This window comes from Patella vulgata, chromosome 8 (assembly GCF_932274485.2).
Source record: "Patella vulgata chromosome 8, xgPatVulg1.2, whole genome shotgun sequence".
Taxonomy (NCBI): Eukaryota; Metazoa; Mollusca; class Gastropoda; family Patellidae; genus Patella; species Patella vulgata.
In genome coordinates, this window is record NC_065886.2 from 46,961,048 (window position 1) to 46,981,724 (window position 20,677).

Consider the following 20,677-nt stretch of genomic DNA (forward strand, 5'->3'; position numbering starts at 1 on the left):
TGTCTTGTTCTTGCAAGTGCTAATATTATACAAAACATGTACTTTTAATCACAAGATCATGGCTGTTCAAGTTATAGGAAATCAAAAGGCTTCTTTGTCTCTGTATTCTGTATACATTTCTAGTCATCAGGTGATAACTTTGACATCTAGAGCATCCACAGGCAACTGTGGGCCCAAGATTGAAGATTGATAGGGTGGATGGCAATATATAACCACATTTCAATATGGGTGTATAACAATTAAAAAGTTCTGCAAATAAAATTTATTGTTATGACAAATATACAAACACTAATCCTCAAAAACTACTATAACAGACTAATAGAAGATAGAAAAATTTAAAAGTTCCAGTGTCTTATCACAGATTGCAATTCAACAATTAACCAAAAATAACAAACAACATCAAACTCATCTCATAGGACACAACCAAGGTCTTATTCATGGGTGTAAGAAAAAGAATAGACATTTGGTATCTGTAATGTAACTTACTCCTCTGTTTTAACACATAATGGGCAGATCATGTTTGGTACAAGTAATACGTTTTACTTAGATCAATTATTCTAAAATACATCATGTCAATAAATCATAATGTAACAAGGATTGGATCTTATAATGGCTAATCATCTTTGAAATGCATTTTACGAACCAACTTTATATTGTCAGTTTTTCATGGGTCAAATCTAATAACACATGAGATTTGTTTACAATATATCAAAGCACAATAAATAATGTACATGTATACATTTCATAATTATTATTTTACTGATTAAAGTATGTAATATTGTGTTAGAAAACCCCCACTAGTAATTATTGAAACAAATACATGTATCTCTCAATTCACAAATTTAAAAGCTTGTTTGGCAAATATATCATATAAGACTAGATTAAGGAAACATTAGATACATCAACCTATTCAGCTACATTGACTTAAAGTTTCTCTCATTATTTTTTACAAATCAACATCGACAAAAAAAAATATTTTGGGGAAGGAATTGCAAATTGATCTATTATTAGTAAGTAATGTATAAAACACACAAACATCATTAATTCTGGATGTTTATATTTTCATTTTTAAAAAATTTGATGCTGAAAAACTAGTTATAATAATGTATGAAAATAATCATTGGGAAATACCTTTATCAAAATAGGGGAAATGGAATGTGGTTTGTTTGGGCAGTTTTAATATTGGAAAGACACACAATATACACATATAGGAAGAAGAGCGAGAGGTGATTCTGTTTCAGAGTAAATACTGTTAAGGCAGGTGTTCAGCATATATTTGCATTTTTCGTACAAAATTTAATTCTTTACATCTTTAACCTATGCTAAAAATGTATTGTTTAACATTAAAGTTACAATTTCATATTTTTAAGTTATATTTTTAAAATGTATTAAAATAAAGCCCTAAAATAGATGGTATCTATAAACAGTCCTACATGTACCTTGTTAAAGAATAATCCTATTTATCCTATAATTTACTATTGCCAGTTGAGAAATTGGCAAAAATATCATTTTCAACTTCAAATTCAAACGTTTGAAGATAGCTATTCCATGGTGGGGAATAGGAAAACAAGGGAGGTAATTGTGTTATTATTTCTGGTGTGAAGATTTTAAAGTGGGAGAAAGATAACCTATGATCGTATAATAGCGATTTGACAACCTATTGAGCAAAAGACATAGAAATAATTATGTTTTGACTTTCTTAGAAAATATGAAATTGTAACTTTAATTCATTTTCGTGGATTCAGCCAGTGGTCCATCGAAACATTTTACCCAACAATTAAAGGGGGAGGTGGGGCTTTGTCAATAATAAATGAATGGAACTGAACCTATTTTTGATCAGTTACTTTGAGAAGTTTTAATAAACTACCTAAACAATGGGTGGGCAAATTTTAACAAAGTAAACATGTCAGTCAATGCACCCTGCAATATTCCAACTAGATATTCATAATTCATAACTGATTTTTTTCCATGCAAATGACTAGACTTTTCTGTGATAAAAGCCCTAATGACCTATAGACCAAAACCATAATCTGATAAACTCTAAAGCGATAATATGAATAAAGCTTCCAGTACAAAGGCTCAGTAGGACTATAAGTAAGAATACAATAAGTTATACAATAATTTAAATATAAAATATTAATGTACAATACAAATACATTAATAATCTAAATATAACATTAAAAAATCCTTATTAATATATTTTGGCTTAATATAAATAAAGGTGTTAAAAGTTTATCACAGATCTTTTGAACAAATATTATTTTAAAACAATCTTTTTATTCAGGAATGCTTGAATGGGGACGGAAATTTCAACATATGCCAGAAGTCCAGAACTGAACTATGACGTTCTCATATTAAAATTCACAGTCTTAACTTGGGAGTATAAATTACATAATTTTCATTTATTTCATGAATTCTTCTCTTTTAATAAACTACTGGTTGTGGTGTAAAACAAGTTACTGGAGTAGCAGATGGAACCATTGATCTCATCTTTCTCATACCACCAGATGAAATAGGTGTAGCAGGTGATACAGGTTCATAAGTTCCATTCATACCTAAAATATTAAAATCCATTCACAAGAATTAATTCATAATGTTTTAATAAGTTACTTGTTTGGGGAATAAAGTAAGTTAAATTTTTGGGGTAAGTTATTTTAATGTAATCAATATTATCATGGGATCTCTGTCTTTTGTCTGATCTGAAGAACTATACATGGTTACATGCCCAGCCCTCCATCCTGCACCACTGACAATGGGGAAACCATGCGGGAAAATTCTGATTAGCAAGCCAGCGTCTAACTCAATGTGCTATCTTACTCAATGTGCTGTCGCATTTAATTAAGTTAAATGGTCCAAATGATTATTTATATCTTTCTCACTAGCTAGGCAAAATTTTATATTAAAGATTAGATAATAATATGTGTTTATCATTTGTGATTGGTTCGAGTATATTGACAAACCATAACGTTACAAACCTTGATGTTTTTATATTTTATACTATATTTTACTATAAACATCAGACTTTTTTTTATCAATGTAAACTGGTAGTGTGCTAATTGTGTACATTTAAACAGATCAAACTAAAATTCTATTTGTTTCGTCTTTACGTTTCTGATTTTCTAAATTACAAATTATATAGCATAATATTAAACATACATTATGCAAGAGCTAAATCTGTCTAAATCTGCCTAAATCTGCCTTTTGCAAGTCTTTATTTAGGCTTCAGATGTTATACGAATGATTAATTAGACCTTTATTTACATGACAAGCCAAAAATCAACTCTGTAGACCCACGGATGGTTTGGATACAGCTTGGATTTAAACAGTCGTCCATTTGAAATTAAATCAAGAAATGGTCGACCAAGCCAACGTTTGCCATTAGTCACTGACGTCACTACCGGAAGCTGGTGATGAAAGGCCTACAAGGCGAGGGTACTATAGCCATTGAGAATGTTACTTGATAATCGAGAATATGTGGGTGGAGTTATCGTCTGTCAATCAAATGGTTGACAATTCTCGTAGACGGTGCAGACACAGTTGATGCCTATTTCTAGTCCGAATTTCCAACAGTGACAACTACGTTCAGAATAAAGTAATTTGACTGAAATTTTCAATATTTTCTTTTTTTATCATCTATTTTTGGATTATCATAGCAAGAATGGCCAACTCTTTATTAAACTCTTAACTAATATATCTTTAAGTAGATTATGAGTGAGTTTATACACAGATCAGTGAAAGATGTCTTGGTGTGATTTAAACAGCCGCATTGGCTAAACTGCCTTGATCCCTAATGTGACAATCAAAGCACACAATGATAAATTTAGAAATTATGCTTATACCATGATAGGCCAAATCATTAGAAGAAATTATAATATCTGAAAAATTATCCCCAGTTAAAACAAAGCTGATTACAAAACAATAGGTTGAACCTGCAGTAGGTTGTAGCTATGTTATATAAGCAATTGATTTATAAGATTAATTATTCTGTACACAATCCATTTCATAGAATCAGAGGGACAATCATTACAACCCCCTCCCACAACACTAGTACACTACTACATATTATTACATAAAGTACTACCTTAACGAGATATTTAATTATCAATTACAGGTAAAAATACCTACCATATCTGTGTCGTATATCATTAAGATAACCTTTATCAGAATATGGTGCCGAGTCATTATGATTATAATATCTATCATATGTAGTCACTTTATTACCATATGTTGTATTACCATTAGCTTGAGGAACTGAAGAAAAAACAACAAAAAAATAATCAAGTCATATATTCATCTATTTATCACTGATCGATGAGGAATGCAGGGTCAAGTTAAAATCAAATATCAATGTTAAAAAAAACACCCTAAAATATTATTGTAAATTGCAAAACACACTTAAATTAAAATAGAATCATTTCCACGGGTTCTACACTAGCTTAACTCTGAAAGGATGTTTCTACTGATGGCTAGGGATGGAATTGTAAACAATTTTAACAACAAAATCGGTTCAAAATCCTAAAAGAATTTGGTGACTTCACCCCCTGGAGATCCTTATATGCTAACAATGCTCATTAGACCCCCAGCTAATGCCCTAAATACACAACCATCATGGTCCCCCTTTCAAATTACATGAACTGTAGTGTTGTGCTAAATAATGTTTGTATATACCACATGTAAAGAATATAAATTAAGAGATATCAAAACAAACTCAATTGTTTATCTGTACTTTTAATGACTTTGTTTCCTTGTTTGTTCTCTTATCACTACAAGGTAACCTGTCAATGACCTAAACAATCATTTGTGTCAACAGTCAAAAAGATAAATTACAATATTATCAACATACTAAGATAAAATGTTTACTAGACTTACTTGTGCCATATACTGGTACATATTTATTGTTATTACTACCATACCGTGTTGTAGCCAGTTTTAGACGATCAGGTTGTACTGGAACTTTATAAGTAGATCTTTGGAATGAATCTAAAGCGTAACTTGGTTGTCGTAGTAGACCTGGACTAGTTGGAACAATCTCATACCCTACAGAGAATCAAATATATACAATTAGTTCAAATCTGCATATTAAATAAAGATAGAAGTCTTAGTCCTAGGGGCACATTTCTTAAATTTGTTTGAAAACTCTATTCTTAAATTAATTGGCAATCCAATTATTATAGTAACAGAGAGATAAACAATATAGAAATATAACAACTTTCAGAGCCTAAACTGTTAGAATTTCTAAATTAATAGCATTTTCAACAATCAATATGGTTAAAGACTGATTAATGATGACAAATTGTTCTAGCTTGCACTAACCCTTAAAAGGCTCAAATTGACTAATTGATACATTACTAATTGCTGTTAAAAATTAATTATTACATAGCATCAACCATCACCTTTCTATCTTAGTGCATGCATTAATCATGTCTTACTTACTACTCATGTGTTTCTCAGTCAAACAAGCACTCATTTAAGATTAGAGATACAAGCACTCATGCAAATGTAGTTAGAGATTACTTACATGTTACTTAGTACCTCAAGCACTCATCCAGTTTTAATTAGAGTTTATTCATGTTACTTACAAACACAAGTGCTCATCCAATTTTTACTAGAGATTACTCACCTGCTACTTAGTAACACAAGCACTCATGCAATTTTAGTAAGAGATTACTCACCACATGTTACTTAGTAACACAAGTGCTCATGCTACTTTAGTTAGAGATTACTTATATGTAAGTGCTCATCCAACTTTAGTTAGAGATTACTTACATATTACTAAGTAATACAAGCACCCATCCAGCTTTAGTTAGAGATTACTCATGTTACTTAGTAACACAAGCGCTCATTTGAAAGGTTATATTATTATACACAAAGACTTTCCTATAATTTACTACTACTGCAAATCAGACAGTGTACACTTAATCACAGTATTCATTTGTAAAACTAAGAAAGCTTAAAGTTTGTTCTGAATAATTTACCTTGTGGCATACCAAGATAATCTGACTGATATGTAGATCGGCATAAACGACGATGTATTTCATTTAATTTGGCATCCGTCACATTTTCTTTAATATAATCTCTTGGTGATGGTTTGGTATTGCCTGGAAATCTCCAAATCAAGAAATCCTTTAAATAAAAACAAAAAATCATTCCATAAAAGTAATTCCATAAAATGTAAATAATTAATTTAGAATTAATCCTGGTTTTGGCCATTCTTTGCCAATTCTTCAATGCTGATTCAGCAAGAAGGGTCCATTTTCTGTTCATTTTGGTTTCATAGTCTTTGGGTTTTAATCCAATATTCAGATTTTCAAATACTGACCTTTGATGGATGGGGTTTGTTATTCCTGGTACCTGATGCTGAGCCGGTACGATAAATATGATTGGGATTTGGTATTTTTCTGGAATATTCGAAATCGTAATGGGTGTTCTCAGTCCTAGCTTCTGGTGGTGCTATATTTGTCCCAGTTGTCATTGGTCTTAAAAAAAGAATAACACAGAGAGTCTTAGTGAGATGTCATCACAAAAGATTAACAGTAAGACACAGAGCAATTCTTTGGTTGCGGAACACTGCTGTCAACAAATTTAAGTTCAGCAACAGGGTTGTGTTTTCCAACCATTACTTGCATGGTGAATTGTTGGGGCTGCAAGTTAAAACAAACTCAGATGCCATTCCAACCATTTTCAGCTTTAGCCATAGAAAGAATAAAAAGTCAGATTCTTTAATTGGAAGTCAAAAAAATTGTTTTGAGCAGTGAACTATTCTAAAAGTTCATCGACTATTAAACTTCTTGAAAATTAAGATACCCTTTCATAGTAAATTGACTAACAGTCAAAAAATATGTCAATGATGGCTTGTCAGAATCTAACTTGAACAATCCTAAACAGCAGCCAAATCGAAAATCATTTTTTTTGAGCAATCAGTGAAGACCTGCTAAGAATGCCCCTTTAAGGATAGTGCTTAAGAAAGGGAACTCCAAGAATTAAATTCAGGTAACTGCCATTATCTTATGTAAAATGATAAAAACCTTGTTATCAATTGTTTAATACTGTATTTACATGTTATACATCCTTAAGGTTAATCAAAAGCAAAAGCAAAATACTCACCTTGTTGCTATGGTAATAGGATATTTCTTTGGATAATACTGTTTTTTATAAGTCGTGGCATAAGGTGCTTGAAACCCATCCTCACCGCAGGAACCAGTTCGTTCTTGAAAACAATTTTAATATTTACTTCAATGCTTTAATTAATAATATGCAGATACATAAAACCACTATAATGAATCTATTCAGAAAATTGTCAATTTGTCACTGAAATGGGAAATTTAAGACTTACAGATGGTAAACTTCTATACAATGCAGTATTCACCAGGGCAGTAGCATTTAATGCTGTCAATGTGCTATATTATTAGGCCATACAAAAAATATTTTTTGACAATCCTTATATGGCCTTATGTACTACAAAATATTTTTTGGGTGTGTATCATGTTTAAACTAGCTCCAAAGAAGAAGAATATGTTCAGTAAACAAAGCTTTTGAAAAATGCTTTAGTTCTAACCAATATTATCATTATTTTTCTTTATCATCAACCATATTATCAAACTGAACCGATTTAATAAGATTACCCAAAATAGGCATAGCTGTATAAGGTCTCCTGGTCCTACTGTCCTCAACATCAACCGAATTCAATGACTCGAAACACCTCTTTCTGTCATCTATTCCAGCTCTCACATAAGCATATTCCAGTTGCTTCTTAAATCTTGGTCCAAGATTGGTGTAATCAATGTGCTGTAATTGATAATCATTGAATGATGCAATAAAATATAACGTAATAAAGATTGTGATGTTACGTAATTAATTATCAGTCTGTTATTAGATGCATTATCTTAAGATTTTAGATAAATAACTGGCCATTCTTACTTCTTGCAGTAATATTCAAAAAATATATTGCAAATTTCAGTCAAATTACTTTAATTAGAGCAAAGTTATGTGTGTTTGACATTTATGGGGCGCCGTTTGTAAAATAATTATTTAATTTTTTTTACAGCAAAAAACATTAGATTTAACACCGAATATATATATTTAGATAAATATTAGAACAAAAATGGCATATATGTAAATATAAAAAAATATTGTAGCTAAAAGTCGAGTTTTTAGTCTATGAAAAACTTTAAATGTTATATCTTGATTTCACATCGCTTAGTTAAATATATAGCTAAATGTGCTGTTTTTCGTAGGTATAAATGCTAAATACTAAATCACTGCAAAATCTAAATTTAAATATTTAGCTACATATATAAACAACATTTAGCTACATATATAAACAACATTTAGCTAAATATATAAACAACATTTAGCTAAATATATAAACAACATTTAGCTAAATATATAAACAACATTTAACTAAATATACTATTCAAAAAAAGTAGGGGATATTTGATTTTGGGGGCATAATACTAAAATATGCAAATGACTACGAAAAAAGTCACTATAGAACCTAACAGAAGAAACATTTCCAGTTACATGTGACGCCCAAACGCACCAATAGCTACCGCATGGAATGCAGGTGATGCTTGGGATCATCATGGGGGTCCAACCCAAGATTTGCACGACTCTGACTTTGAATGTTACAGTCATTGTGGCATTGAATTCCAGGGTGGAAACATCAGTTTAATTGTTTTAGTGACCAGAAAACAAATTTTGATATGCGTCGGCTTACCCAAAATGAAAGGTTACGTGCCCTTGGCATGCTACAGATCGGCACAACACAGGCGGTTGTGGCGCGGATGATGAATGTTTCTCAGTCTGTCATAAGCAGGCTATGGTCCAGATACCGTGATACACAATCTGTACAGGACAGACCACGCTCAGGTCGACCAAGGGCGACAACTCAAGCCCAGGATCGATTTATCCGTACCTTGGCCTTTAGAAATCGTGTCATCACAGCAAATCAGATCAGCGCTCGTCTTCAAACAGACACTGGTGTGAGAGTGAGTGGCCAGACGATTCGGAATCGACTGCATAGGGGTCACCTTCGCGCCCGACGTCCTCGCGTGATCCCTTGTTTGAGAGATCATCACATTCAGGCAAGACGTCGTTGGTGTAGGGATCGTCAACACTGGGATAATCGACGCTGGAGCAATGTGATGTTTTCAGATGAGTCAAGGTTCACTGTTGATTTCTTGGACAGACGTAGGAGGGTGTGGCGTCGTCGAAACGAGCGCTTCCAAGACGTTAACGTCATCAGACATGATCGATTTGGGGGTGGTTCTGTTATGGTGTGGGGAGGCATCACTGTTGCTGGAAGAACAGCTTTACATGTTGTTGCAGGGCGTGTTACAGGCCAGTACTACCGGGACAACATCTTGGCAGTCCATGTTGTGCCGTTCGCACGACGTCATGGCCGCCGTTTCATCTTCCAGGATGACAACGCAAGATGTCACAGGGCCAGGATCGTTACAGGTTACCTCCAACAACAGAACATCACCACATTACCTTGGCCAGCACTGAGTCCCGACCTCTCCCCCATCGAGCATGTCTGGGACATGCTTGGACAGAGGTTACGTCAACGTCAACAACGTCCTGCCAATGTCCAAGAACTTGCTGCTGCGTTGCAACAGGAATGGGAAAATCTGGACCAAAATGACCTTAGACGTCTCATTAGGAGTATGCCACGTCGGATCAATGCTTGTTTGGCAAACAGAGGAGGATTTACCCGTTACTGACTTGGTTGTGATGCTGTGGTAACTTTGCTGTTTGACCCCGGGTATCATTTTACCCTTATAATGGTCAGTCTGTGCCTTACTTAGTCTAACGATCATTTGGAATAAATCGATGAATGTGAACTTCATTTCATTTTGTCATTTGTTTCTTCGTCAGTTTCATTAGGTGACTTTAATAACACTTAAAAATCAAATATCCCCTACTTTTTTTGAATAGTATATATAAACAACATTCAGCTAAATATATAAACATTTAGCTAAATATATAAACATTTAGCTAAATATATAAACATTTAGCTAAATATATAAACATTTAGCTAAATATATAAACATTTAGCTAAATATATAAACATTTAGCTAAATATATCAGTATTTAGCTAAATATATAAACATTTAGCTAAATATATAAACATTTAACTAAATATATAAACATTTAACTAAATATATTTAGCTATATATATATTTAGCTAAATATATAATTATTTAGTTAAATATATAAATATTTAGCTAAATATATAAATATTTAGCTAAATATATAAATATTTAGCTAAATATATAAATATTTAGCTAAATATATATTATTTAGCTAAATATTTATATATCATCAAATCTCTTGTTTTGGTCTTAATATTCAATGCTAAATGTTAAATATGAAAATAGAGACAAATCAAGAAATATTTATATATATTATGTTAAATATTGAGTTTTTGTTGTATTTTTAGTTTAGATATTAAAAGTGAAAAATTTGCACAAAAGTCGATATTTAACTATATATATAAATTTAAATTAAATCTAGTGTTTTTTGCTATATAAAAAGCTAAATAATTAATTTTCAAACGGCGCCCCATAGACATTTCGACAATATAGTAGCGATTGTCTAGTACCACTACTACAATAATATTATCAGTTACCCATTTTATATTTAAATTGTTAAATGGCAAGAGGGTCTAATATTAAAAAAATCTAAGCCAAGCATTGGCCTTGCGAAAAGATTATATGTGTGTCATGTGAATAAATATCTAAATAATATTAACATTAATAATTTATAGAACATTTGAAGCAAGGACCTGCAACAGACAGATTTAGCTCTTCATAATGTATCTTTAAGTAGACAAATAAAGATTATTTTATACTGAAATAAGACGTTCAGTTTAGATATTTAAATTAGCTGGATAGAAAAAACCCCAACAGATTTATTTTGTCATCGACATCGGAAACACAAAAAAGGTTGAAGAGATAACCAGCTTAAGAAGCTCTTTTGGAAGAAATTATTTCCCCAGGGCCCTTGTGTTTTGTCCTTTAACTGCTCAAATTTCTGGCTCCAGCAAAGGCACATCTAACTTTTGAGGAAATTGATAGTATCTCAACATGGAGTAAGGTATTTGATAAATGAAATGAAATGGGGGTTTAACGTCCTACTGTTCTGCAAAGACTGACCTAATGAAGATGGCATACGCAATACAGTGGGTTATGAGGGAAATTTTGCCTGGACAGCAACACTTCGAATTCCAACTGTCAAGTGTTCTTTTACGTGCATGTCAATGTAAGCTTATGTACAGGACATCGATTTCATCCCATCCAAACAAGGGAGAACCACACCGGAAAATCCAAATGAACTTTCTTGGTCAACACAGGAATCAAACACAGGACCTTCACGTTAGCAAGCCAACATCTTACTCACTGAGTCACCCTATATGACAGATGTAACCATAAACAACAAACTCTGGTAGTGGCTGTCAGAACAATTAAACTGGTTCTGCTTATCAATATTACTTATATTTATATAGTCTGTGTGAAAGCTTAGCACAACATGTAGCCATTGGAACAGTATACAAGACTATAATCCATGCACTAGCCAATTAAATCAGTTCAACTCAAAAGATTAAGCTTATCTACTTACATGTAACAATAAAATCAGTATTTATATATGGCAGTAAGTACATTAATCCAGTGATTTAAAGACATTATATGGATTAGATAAAGAGCTGGCAGTTCTCACTATACTATAATAGTTAAAAACTAGATAATGTAAAGGGAATATGCTGAAAATTCCAGTCAAATTACTAGCATTAGCATTTGAATTTTAGGCCTAGCCTCGATCATCATTACTAAAGTCACTAGAATAAGAAACATGGTCTTGATTATTCGTTTTTGGATTAAATCATCAATGAGCGTTGAAAAGCAAAATGGATTCAAATCCAATGAAAATCCAACACATAAGATGGCATTGAGAGCTGATTAAGGTCTTTTCATGTAATTTAATGTCTAATTAATAGTTTATATAACATTTTAGGCCCAAAGAAAGACCTGCAATAGAAAGATTTAGATCTTGCATAATGTATGTTTAAGTTAATGTAACATGTATAATGTTGGGATAAATTTATTCAAGTTGGAATAATATATTGTCATTATGCACATCAGTCTTTCATCGTAAGTGCTGATTGCTACTTATAAATTCCATGATTTAAATCTATATACTGGTGGGAGTTTTTAGACTTTACTGTACATAGTGTAAATTAAAACAGAAATAAATAAATTCAAATTTCAACCAATCATGTACAGCTTAAAAAAATATGTAGTCTAGCCAGCCTGGGCAATAAGGCTTTGAATCTTTAAATGCCCATCCCATCCCACTTTTCTCATAAGTATTGTCTTACAATTCTTTTTACGTAGCTGAGCAGGGGGGGGGGGGGCCACTCTGGATCCGCCCCTGGACTGACGAGGTATCTGGTATGTTTGTCAGGCCTGTTGATTCTTGATCAAAATAGTTAAAAAAAAGTAATGAACTAGTAACTAAGTTCAGGATCAAAAATGAACTGACTACAGACACAGTCGCAGTACAAGTATGGTAATTAATTTGAGTCGTCTCCCTTTTTATAACAAAAATGTTACGTCACTCAAAGGTTTGAACTTCATTTTCTACGGCAGCAATTCATTTAATTATAATGCCTATTTGATGCAGAAACCAATAACATTCAAATATCATTAAAAAAATAAATTACCTCTGCCCTGGTAAGGCCATGGCAATGACATGAGTGTAGCCTAGCCTATTAATATTATTATTATTATTATTCGAGTTATATAGCGCTTCATTACACGTGAAGTGTTTCTAAGCACATATCACAAACATATACTTCAAACACACAGAAACAATCAAAATCAGGAGAACATAATTAAACACAGCTGCCTGTTAGGCGCTATTATTCAAAGGTTTATATCCAGCAAATCAACCGGCTAATCTCAATATTGAACTCAGTCGAGGTATTACCTGATGAACACCTACACCAAGTAGAGTTCAAAAATAAAAACGAAGTTTAAAAGAATCAACTTCATTAACAAAAATTAAACAATCAAAAACTAAACAGATAAATCAAATTCAAACGAAACAAATAAAACAAAGAAAATGAAAAGAGCAGTTCGTTACCATTCTACATTAACAAAATAAAGGAAATCAACTTGTGAAATTTTTTTCAAAAAATAAGAGCAAAGTAACACTAATGTTAATAATTATCAAAAGGAACCAAGATCTTAATGATAAAAACATATATTTAAAGTTTCATCCAAATTGGATAAAAACTGTGGTCTCTAGAGGGTCCACAACCTTGATATACCATATCTATCTATTTCTTAATTAATTACAGGTATGTAAATTATTGTACCGGTAACCTAAATTTTATGAATATTGTTGTGATGTTATGACGATGTGCAATGCATATTGATATTGTGTTTACCTGTTTAAGATGAGTCAATAAAAATCTTTTCTTAAATATTTAGCACCCATGCCATTTAATTGGACGTACGGTATCCGAGACTTTGTTTAATATTATCATAGCAATCCAATAGTACATGTACCTATGCCTATTTAAAGATACATTCCTGTGTACAAACTGGGTGATTTATGGTATTATAATAGGACTAAACACATATTCAAACTAATTAATTTGTCATAATATTTTGCTTCAAATCCTTCTCAAAACATTGTAATTTAGGCTAAATAAATCTTGTCAAAACATTCAAACATACGGTAGGCCTATACTGAAATGAAATAAAATGGGGTTTAACGTCCTACTGCTCCGAACTGGGCTAATGAAAACGGGCTTTCCATATAGTGTGCTATGAGGGAAATTTTGCCTATGGCCTAGCCTATGAAAATTTATTTTTTTTCGAAACAGTATACAGAATCTCCGATTTATAGAACTAATAGAAGCAAAACTGCATGTATTAATCTATTTGAGTATTTTCAGGAGAACTTTTCGTATTGATTGATAGCCTGTTCCGTATTCGGATATTTTTAGCTTCCTTAGCAACGGCTGAAATTTTTCCGTTTTCCACCATATTATTATTTATAATATATACGGTACTCAAAATTACTAAATATAAATTTATTTAGTAAATGTATCAACAGAGTAGTAATTTATTAAACCTCTTTTTTTTAACCGATATTTCAATTATCACTCTCTCGAGTCGAATGTGTTGTTTGTTACAGGCCGACAGTCTATTTTTACGTAACACAGAACTTGCTGTTAGTGTGGTCGGTCGATGACTCCTATTCTAAACAACTTCGTAGATATTCCAGCCTCTCATTCGAAAGTGTACAGAATAGCTAGAAAATTGAATAGCCAAATAAATAACAAAAGCTACGATTGTGTATGATACTTACTTTGTCACAGCTTTCTGATGCATCTTCCGAGAAGTGAGCATTTTCGACAAACGCCATTTTTTTTATATCACTCTAAGCAGGTCGTGTAATTATTGGACATGGACTAGGCACAACGTCTTCGGTCAGTATTGGCAGGGCATTGACACTAACGTATAGAAAATCAAGTATTACAATTTTGATAGATCATACTGGGCTGTCATTAACTGGGTAAACGTCAATAATAATACATTGCGAAGCTAGTATTTGGTAGAATTTGACCTAGATAAGAAACCTTATTATTGGACCCTGCGCGTGTCTCGAGGAAAGAGATGATAGCCTACCAAGTACCATACATGACATGTATTGTGTACAACAAGGCGGTATGCTTACTCTATCAGCATATTTGGAAATGAAATGAAATGAAATGAAAGAAATGAAATGGGGTTTAACGTCCTACTGTTCTGCTCCGGCTGGGCTAATGAAGACGGACATACTACGATGAGGGAAATTTTGCCCGGGCTTCTGCACTACGGTCTACTCCCTATATCGAATGCTAACTGCCAAGGGATCTTTTACGTGCACGCCAATGTATACACGGGACCTCGGTTTTTTTTTACTATCCGAACGACTATAATCTGTCCTTGTCAGACCCACCGCTGTACCACTGACAGGGGAAACCATGTCGGAAAATTCCGATGAACTTTCTCGGCCAATGCAGAGATCAAACACGCGACCTCACGGCTAGCGACTACCCACTTAGCTACCGTGGCTCCCAGCATATTTACATTTGTAGAGTTAAGTGGTATATACCACCCTTCAAAACATCAACTATTTTGATCTATTTTCAACTAAGGTGACATGAACTTCCAGCTCTTCGGAACTCCGCTTTTATTACGAATTAGGTTAAGTTCGTGCGCATGTATGACATAAATTATAATGTCTTTATTGCTGAAATGTCAAGATATACATAAACCCTATCATATTCTATACATGCGAAAAATTAAAATACATGACATAACTGATATATTGCTTCCTAGATTTATTCATTAATATCACACAGAGGCGGGTCCAGGAATTTTTGCCAGGTTCCTGTTAAGGAAATCTGATAGTTGCATGATGCCATCATCGTCTTCAGAGGCATAGATACACACAGAGCTTTTTAAAGCGAGAAATCTAGCACCCCATTTGACGCCATATTTTATTATGAATTAATAGAATGACATTTTGATTAAATTTCATTGATGCAAAGCATTAATTGTGATATCACATAATATAATATGTCTATATCATTATCTCGCCTTTGAATGTCCATCCCATCCCACCATCTGACAAATAACAATCGCGGTTATGAAATGAAAACTAAAGCCACAAAATATAAAATTGATTTTCGAATTTCGAATTATTTCAACTGATGGTCAATGGAATGCAGCAAAGTCAGTACAACATTATAATTTATTTTGCTCAGTAAAGAACCCCGCGGACAGATTCCACCCAGCAGGAAATGCCAATTCCAGCTTCATATATTTGTGATATATATATCTATCTAGGTGTCGGGTTTAGATGAAGAGAGGCTAATGTACTTATGATACCTCTCCCAATCCCTGACCCTCACGACTAGAGGAAGATGAGAGTGTGTTTTAGACACAATAAAATTCAATCTGATTAAACAAAACACAGGCGTTTTGGTTAAGTAAGGGATAAGCCAATAAAACAGTCTGTTACGGCTACTTCTTGGCGTGCCATGAACGGAACTGTGGGTAAACCACTAGAAACGCCAACGTTGTTTGATTAATCAATGTCTGGCGTCATAGGGTCAAAAGCCGCACGTCCGACTCCTGATCACGTACAACCGGGGAATCGAAACCCCGCCAGTTGACTCAATGACAGACCGTATGATACAGCACGCACGTGCAAACCATTCCGCCATCCACCCCCCACCCCTACATGTGTAAGAAAGACGTATTGCAGTGTCCAAAATTGGTTGAAGGACCCCTGGATCTGGTGGTCCTAGGTTTCAGCCTGCCAAGCCTATATGTAAATCCGGCACTGTCTCACCTAGACAGATATCCCAGTGTCAGTCCAAACCATCTGATCTGCGGTTTTTAATGATATATCTAAGGATGATATTAATTTGAGTGTCCTGTTTTACGGTCTAAAACAGATACACATCGTGTCTAACAGGTAACAGATACATGCCGGATTTTTATTCGTGTCGAAATCCGCGAAGATTGTCCCCAGACCGTATTTTTCGGAACAGTTCGCGGGGACGATTTTGATTAGTCAATCAGTGTACATGGTCAAAGGGCAAATTTCCGTGCTTATTGCCGCTGTCAGTACGAACAATGATTCACACAAAAAATCGCAGTTGTCATTGATTGCATTCGTGTTCGCCCTCGGTAACAGATCCATTTGGCTCACAGTCAGTAATACTGTATGTATGCCTTGTGTCTTACAGTTGGTTAGAAAAAAATAACACATGTTCGGCTACATACGTAACCCTACCAATCGAGAGAAAAACCATGCAGTAATATAATAAACTGTTAGTAAGAGATACAGTTGTCACGTCGTACCATCAGTAACAGACAGCGGCCCTGTTTAACAGTCAACACCAAACAAATACACGGGGTATCTTGCATTCAGTAACATAAGTGGTGTCTTTCAATAATGATGTCGTAAAATAGATACATATCGTGACTTGCGGTCAGAAACAGTATAAGATACATATCGTGACTTGCGGTCAGAAACAGTATATATATATATATATATATATATATATAAAAACATGGTGTTTTACAGTAACGCAAACACACCGCGTCTTAAATGTGTAATAGATACATTCTGTAACAGATACATCGAGTGTCTTACAATCAGTTAAAAAAAAATCAAAAAAAAAAAAATCATGTTTTGGGTCTGACAGTCAAGAGATACATCCCGTGTCTTAAAATCAGTCACAAAACATGTTGTTTTACAGTAATGGAGATACAGGGCGCCGTAAATCAGTACTAGATACATACCGTGTTAAGCCCCCAGTAACAGGGACATGCATAGAGTAAAAGAAACATGGTTTGGGTATTAGTAATAGTTGCAGTGTCTTACCATCTGCTACATAAAACTTTTAAAGTCAGTAACAAATAACATGGACGGATCGGGAGGGGGGGGGGGCAAATCCCACCCTGCTCAGCTACATAAAGCGAGAAATAATGATATAGACATGTGTGATGTCACAATTTTAATTGTGTTTGCATCAATGAAATTCCTTAACGGGATCCTGGCAAAACCCTAGTTCCTGCAAAAATACCTGGATCCGCCCATATATACACGGTGTGTCGTACAAAATGAAATGAAATGGTGTTTAACCTCCTATTGGGTGTCTTACAATCAGTAACAGATCCCAGCTGGGGTCGCGGACCACTTTTCGTGGAAACTTTTGAAAAAATGCTATGTTTTCATGAAAATCATATAAATCTCTGATCTATACACCTCTTGCCACATTGCCAATCGTCTTTCCTCTCTCATACTCATGGCTTGTTTCCGCAGTCTCTCATTACATTTTGATCTGTAAAAAATGATGATGTTTCATAGTAATACGGTTTCAAACGTCGTGCTCAATTTCCACGAAACGAACCATCAATGCGTGAATGAGTGTGTGTGTGTGTGGGGGGGGGGGACATCTAGCATACATTGTGTGTTGTAATAGCCTAGACATCACATGATATTACTTTGGTGTATGTTTCATTCACTAAAAGTCATCACAAATGCACCAGGTGTTTATTCGGAACTCAATACGTGTTGATGAATCAAGAGTATCAAATCGTTTCATGTAATAAAATAAATGGTTAATCCATAAAGCTATGTTATTATGAACAACATGTGTACCTTACATACAAAACATCTTATTTTATTAAAATATAAACCAGCTACATAATCCACTTCTTATTAAAAAATAAACCAGTTGTCTTTTCTATAATCGATTTGAAAATTGTATTGTAATCGAGATCAGACTTCTCTTAATCTTTCACACTACTGCTGATAAATGTTTTTTGGAACCAAAACACAATGATCAATGTTCGTCTAATATACGACGGATCAAGCTGTGGTTCTGTATTTTAAAAAAAACAACTCACGTATTTTTAAAAGATACCCTAGACGTTACATATATGTATACTAATAATTATTCATGTAATACTCTTAATGTTTAACGTATTTCCGAACAGTATCATAGGCGCACGAGCTTTTTGTAAAAATGCGTTTTTCTGCTATTCCAGGCCGTAAGTACAGCAACTTGAAAGTGTTATTTTTTTCCCTTTTCTTTAAAATGCGTGTGCTCTTGCAACCGAATTCCCACTCTATGCCCACCTGATATAAGTAGAATGCCAAAAAAATTCTCTTTTCGAGTCCACAGGGCCGCGTCTGAGAAGGCAGTGCTTCCGGTGTGTCGAAGGCGTAAAACGCTTTCTTTATCGGAGACCTGTGTGCTAAAATTTTGAAAACTAGACCGCCACTTCAATACAAATTCATCGCATGTTTAATTATTAGGTTATAGTCATCGTATTTCGAATACTTTATTTTGCCGACTAGAAGGCAAACTATTATATTAATCTTCACTTGATTGCCCCCAAACAACTCGGTGAATTGAAAGCAATTGATAATAATAATCGAAAATACAATTATTAACAAATACACGACATTGGTGCTAATACTTAGGCCTACCAGTCTTGGCGCTTACCATAAATATATACACACTAAGTGTGTTTGAAAAACTAATAAATTAAAAAATCCCCGTATAATCTGGTTAAAACAGGGGCTAACGTGTTGCCTAAATAAACCTAGGACTTAAAACCTATTCAGGTCGGAATTTTCACATCTTTTGATTTTTGATCTTTCAAATCCATTGACATTGTATGGTTTCTTTTCGAATTCTTTTACTTGTTACATATTTAATCCCAGTAGAAATTAAAACGTATTTTACTCATGTTGTAAATATTTTCTGACCATCAGAATTCTGCAAAACCTTTCCCCAGACCCCAAAGTCCAGTAAATGGCATTTCAGAGACCAAGTAAGCGTCCCCGTGAAACAAAGTCCCCCCAGGCCCAGTCCCAAAAAATTAAAACCCCATTCCCAGCTTCAAGATCAGCTACTGGCCCCTAGAAAACTGTGCTCAGCCCCTGACTGCGTCACTCGTATTAGGAACATGTGCATCAGTCGGTCGCATTTGCAAAAAAACCCAACTTTATTAGCGCCCCTGGTCCAGTGGCAGTGGTTTGAAATTGGATCATAAGATCTGTCATCGAGTCAAGTGGCGTGGTTTCAATCCCAACCTTTTGCGGGGGACCAGTTGTACGCAGCGCTTGTCGAACCTCGTTCTTTTCTCCGGGTCCTCGGGTTTACTCTTACTGCTAAAGACCTATTTACGCGCAAGCGAATTATTGAAATAAAATGGTACAATATATCGAGTGGGTGCTAAACCGAAACTCTCCTTGGGTCAAAATCTATTAAAATTGCATTTGCCAGGGCCCTGTTTCACAAAAACTTAAATCTCCTTAAAATCGTCTTAAACTAAAATTCCATCCTAACTTAAGATAGATGCGTTTCACAAAACGATTTTAAGCATTTCAGATAAAATCCACTAAAATAAAGTTAGAATTGTTTCTTAACTTAAAATAGTGGCGTTTCACAAAACTATTTTAGGGAAAATTTTAACTAAAATCAATTTTAACTTAGGACAGCCGTCACCCTCTCCTAACTAAAATCACGACATCAACAAACATTGATTAGAGCTACGTTGTGAGATCTATTGCGACATATAGATATATTTGGAATAATGATAATTTTACCAATGGCCCGGATTATATAATTTAAACATACTATCATTCACAAAAATAATTTTCATTCAATTTCCTTTCATTGCATTTTATTGTAAGGCAATATAAGCAATTGGATGACGACCATAATTAAAACCCCAAGAACAAAAAACCCCTCAAAACCCAAGTAAACAAAACTCTGTTACAATTTTATATATATTACCATATGATTCAAGTATAAGTTATACTATTTTCAAATAATTAATAGAGAAAAAAAACAAAACCTAAAAAAAATCTAAACTCACTTCATATCTAATGTCTATAAAAATGTATCTTTGTCTAGGCCTACAATTGTTTAACAAACATTGATTAGAGCCAGTGGCGTCGCGCGAGCGACCGATGGGGGGGGGGGCTGGGGGTGTTCTACCCCCAGGAAAATTTTGAAAATTGACAACCGCAAACCCATTTTTCAAGTTAAAAGATAAATTATACGGTTCTCGGTATAAAAAGGTCAGTG

General features: G+C 33.9%; 1 protein-coding gene across 1 annotated transcript; it reads right to left on the reverse strand.

Moving 5' to 3' along the window:
* On the reverse strand, window positions 1-14,550 carry LOC126830824 (uncharacterized). Its single transcript, XM_050561251.2, has 8 exons — window positions 14,380-14,550; window positions 7,623-7,785; window positions 7,105-7,207; window positions 6,320-6,476; window positions 5,976-6,123; window positions 4,870-5,037; window positions 4,126-4,251; window positions 1-2,555 (listed from the first exon to the last, which is right to left on the reverse strand). The coding sequence occupies exons 1-8, from the start codon at window positions 14,434-14,436 to the stop codon at window positions 2,425-2,427; spliced, it is 1,053 nt and encodes a 350-aa protein (XP_050417208.1). The 5' UTR covers window positions 14,437-14,550; the 3' UTR covers window positions 1-2,424.
* Window positions 14,551-20,677: the final 6,127 nt, after the last annotated feature.

Excerpts from the sequence above, each read along its gene's own strand:
- LOC126830824 (XM_050561251.2), bottom strand. The coding sequence starts at position 14,436 with ATGGCGTTTGTCGAAAATGCTCACTTCTCGGAAGATGCATCAGAAAGC. Across the intron at positions 7,208-7,622 it reads TACAGCTATGCCTATTTTGG|AACGAACTGGTTCCTGCGGT; the intron begins GTAATCTTATTA and ends ATTGTTTTCAAG. Across the intron at positions 6,477-7,104 it reads CCTATTACCATAGCAACAAG|ACCAATGACAACTGGGACAA; the intron begins GTGAGTATTTTG and ends TCTTTTTTTAAG.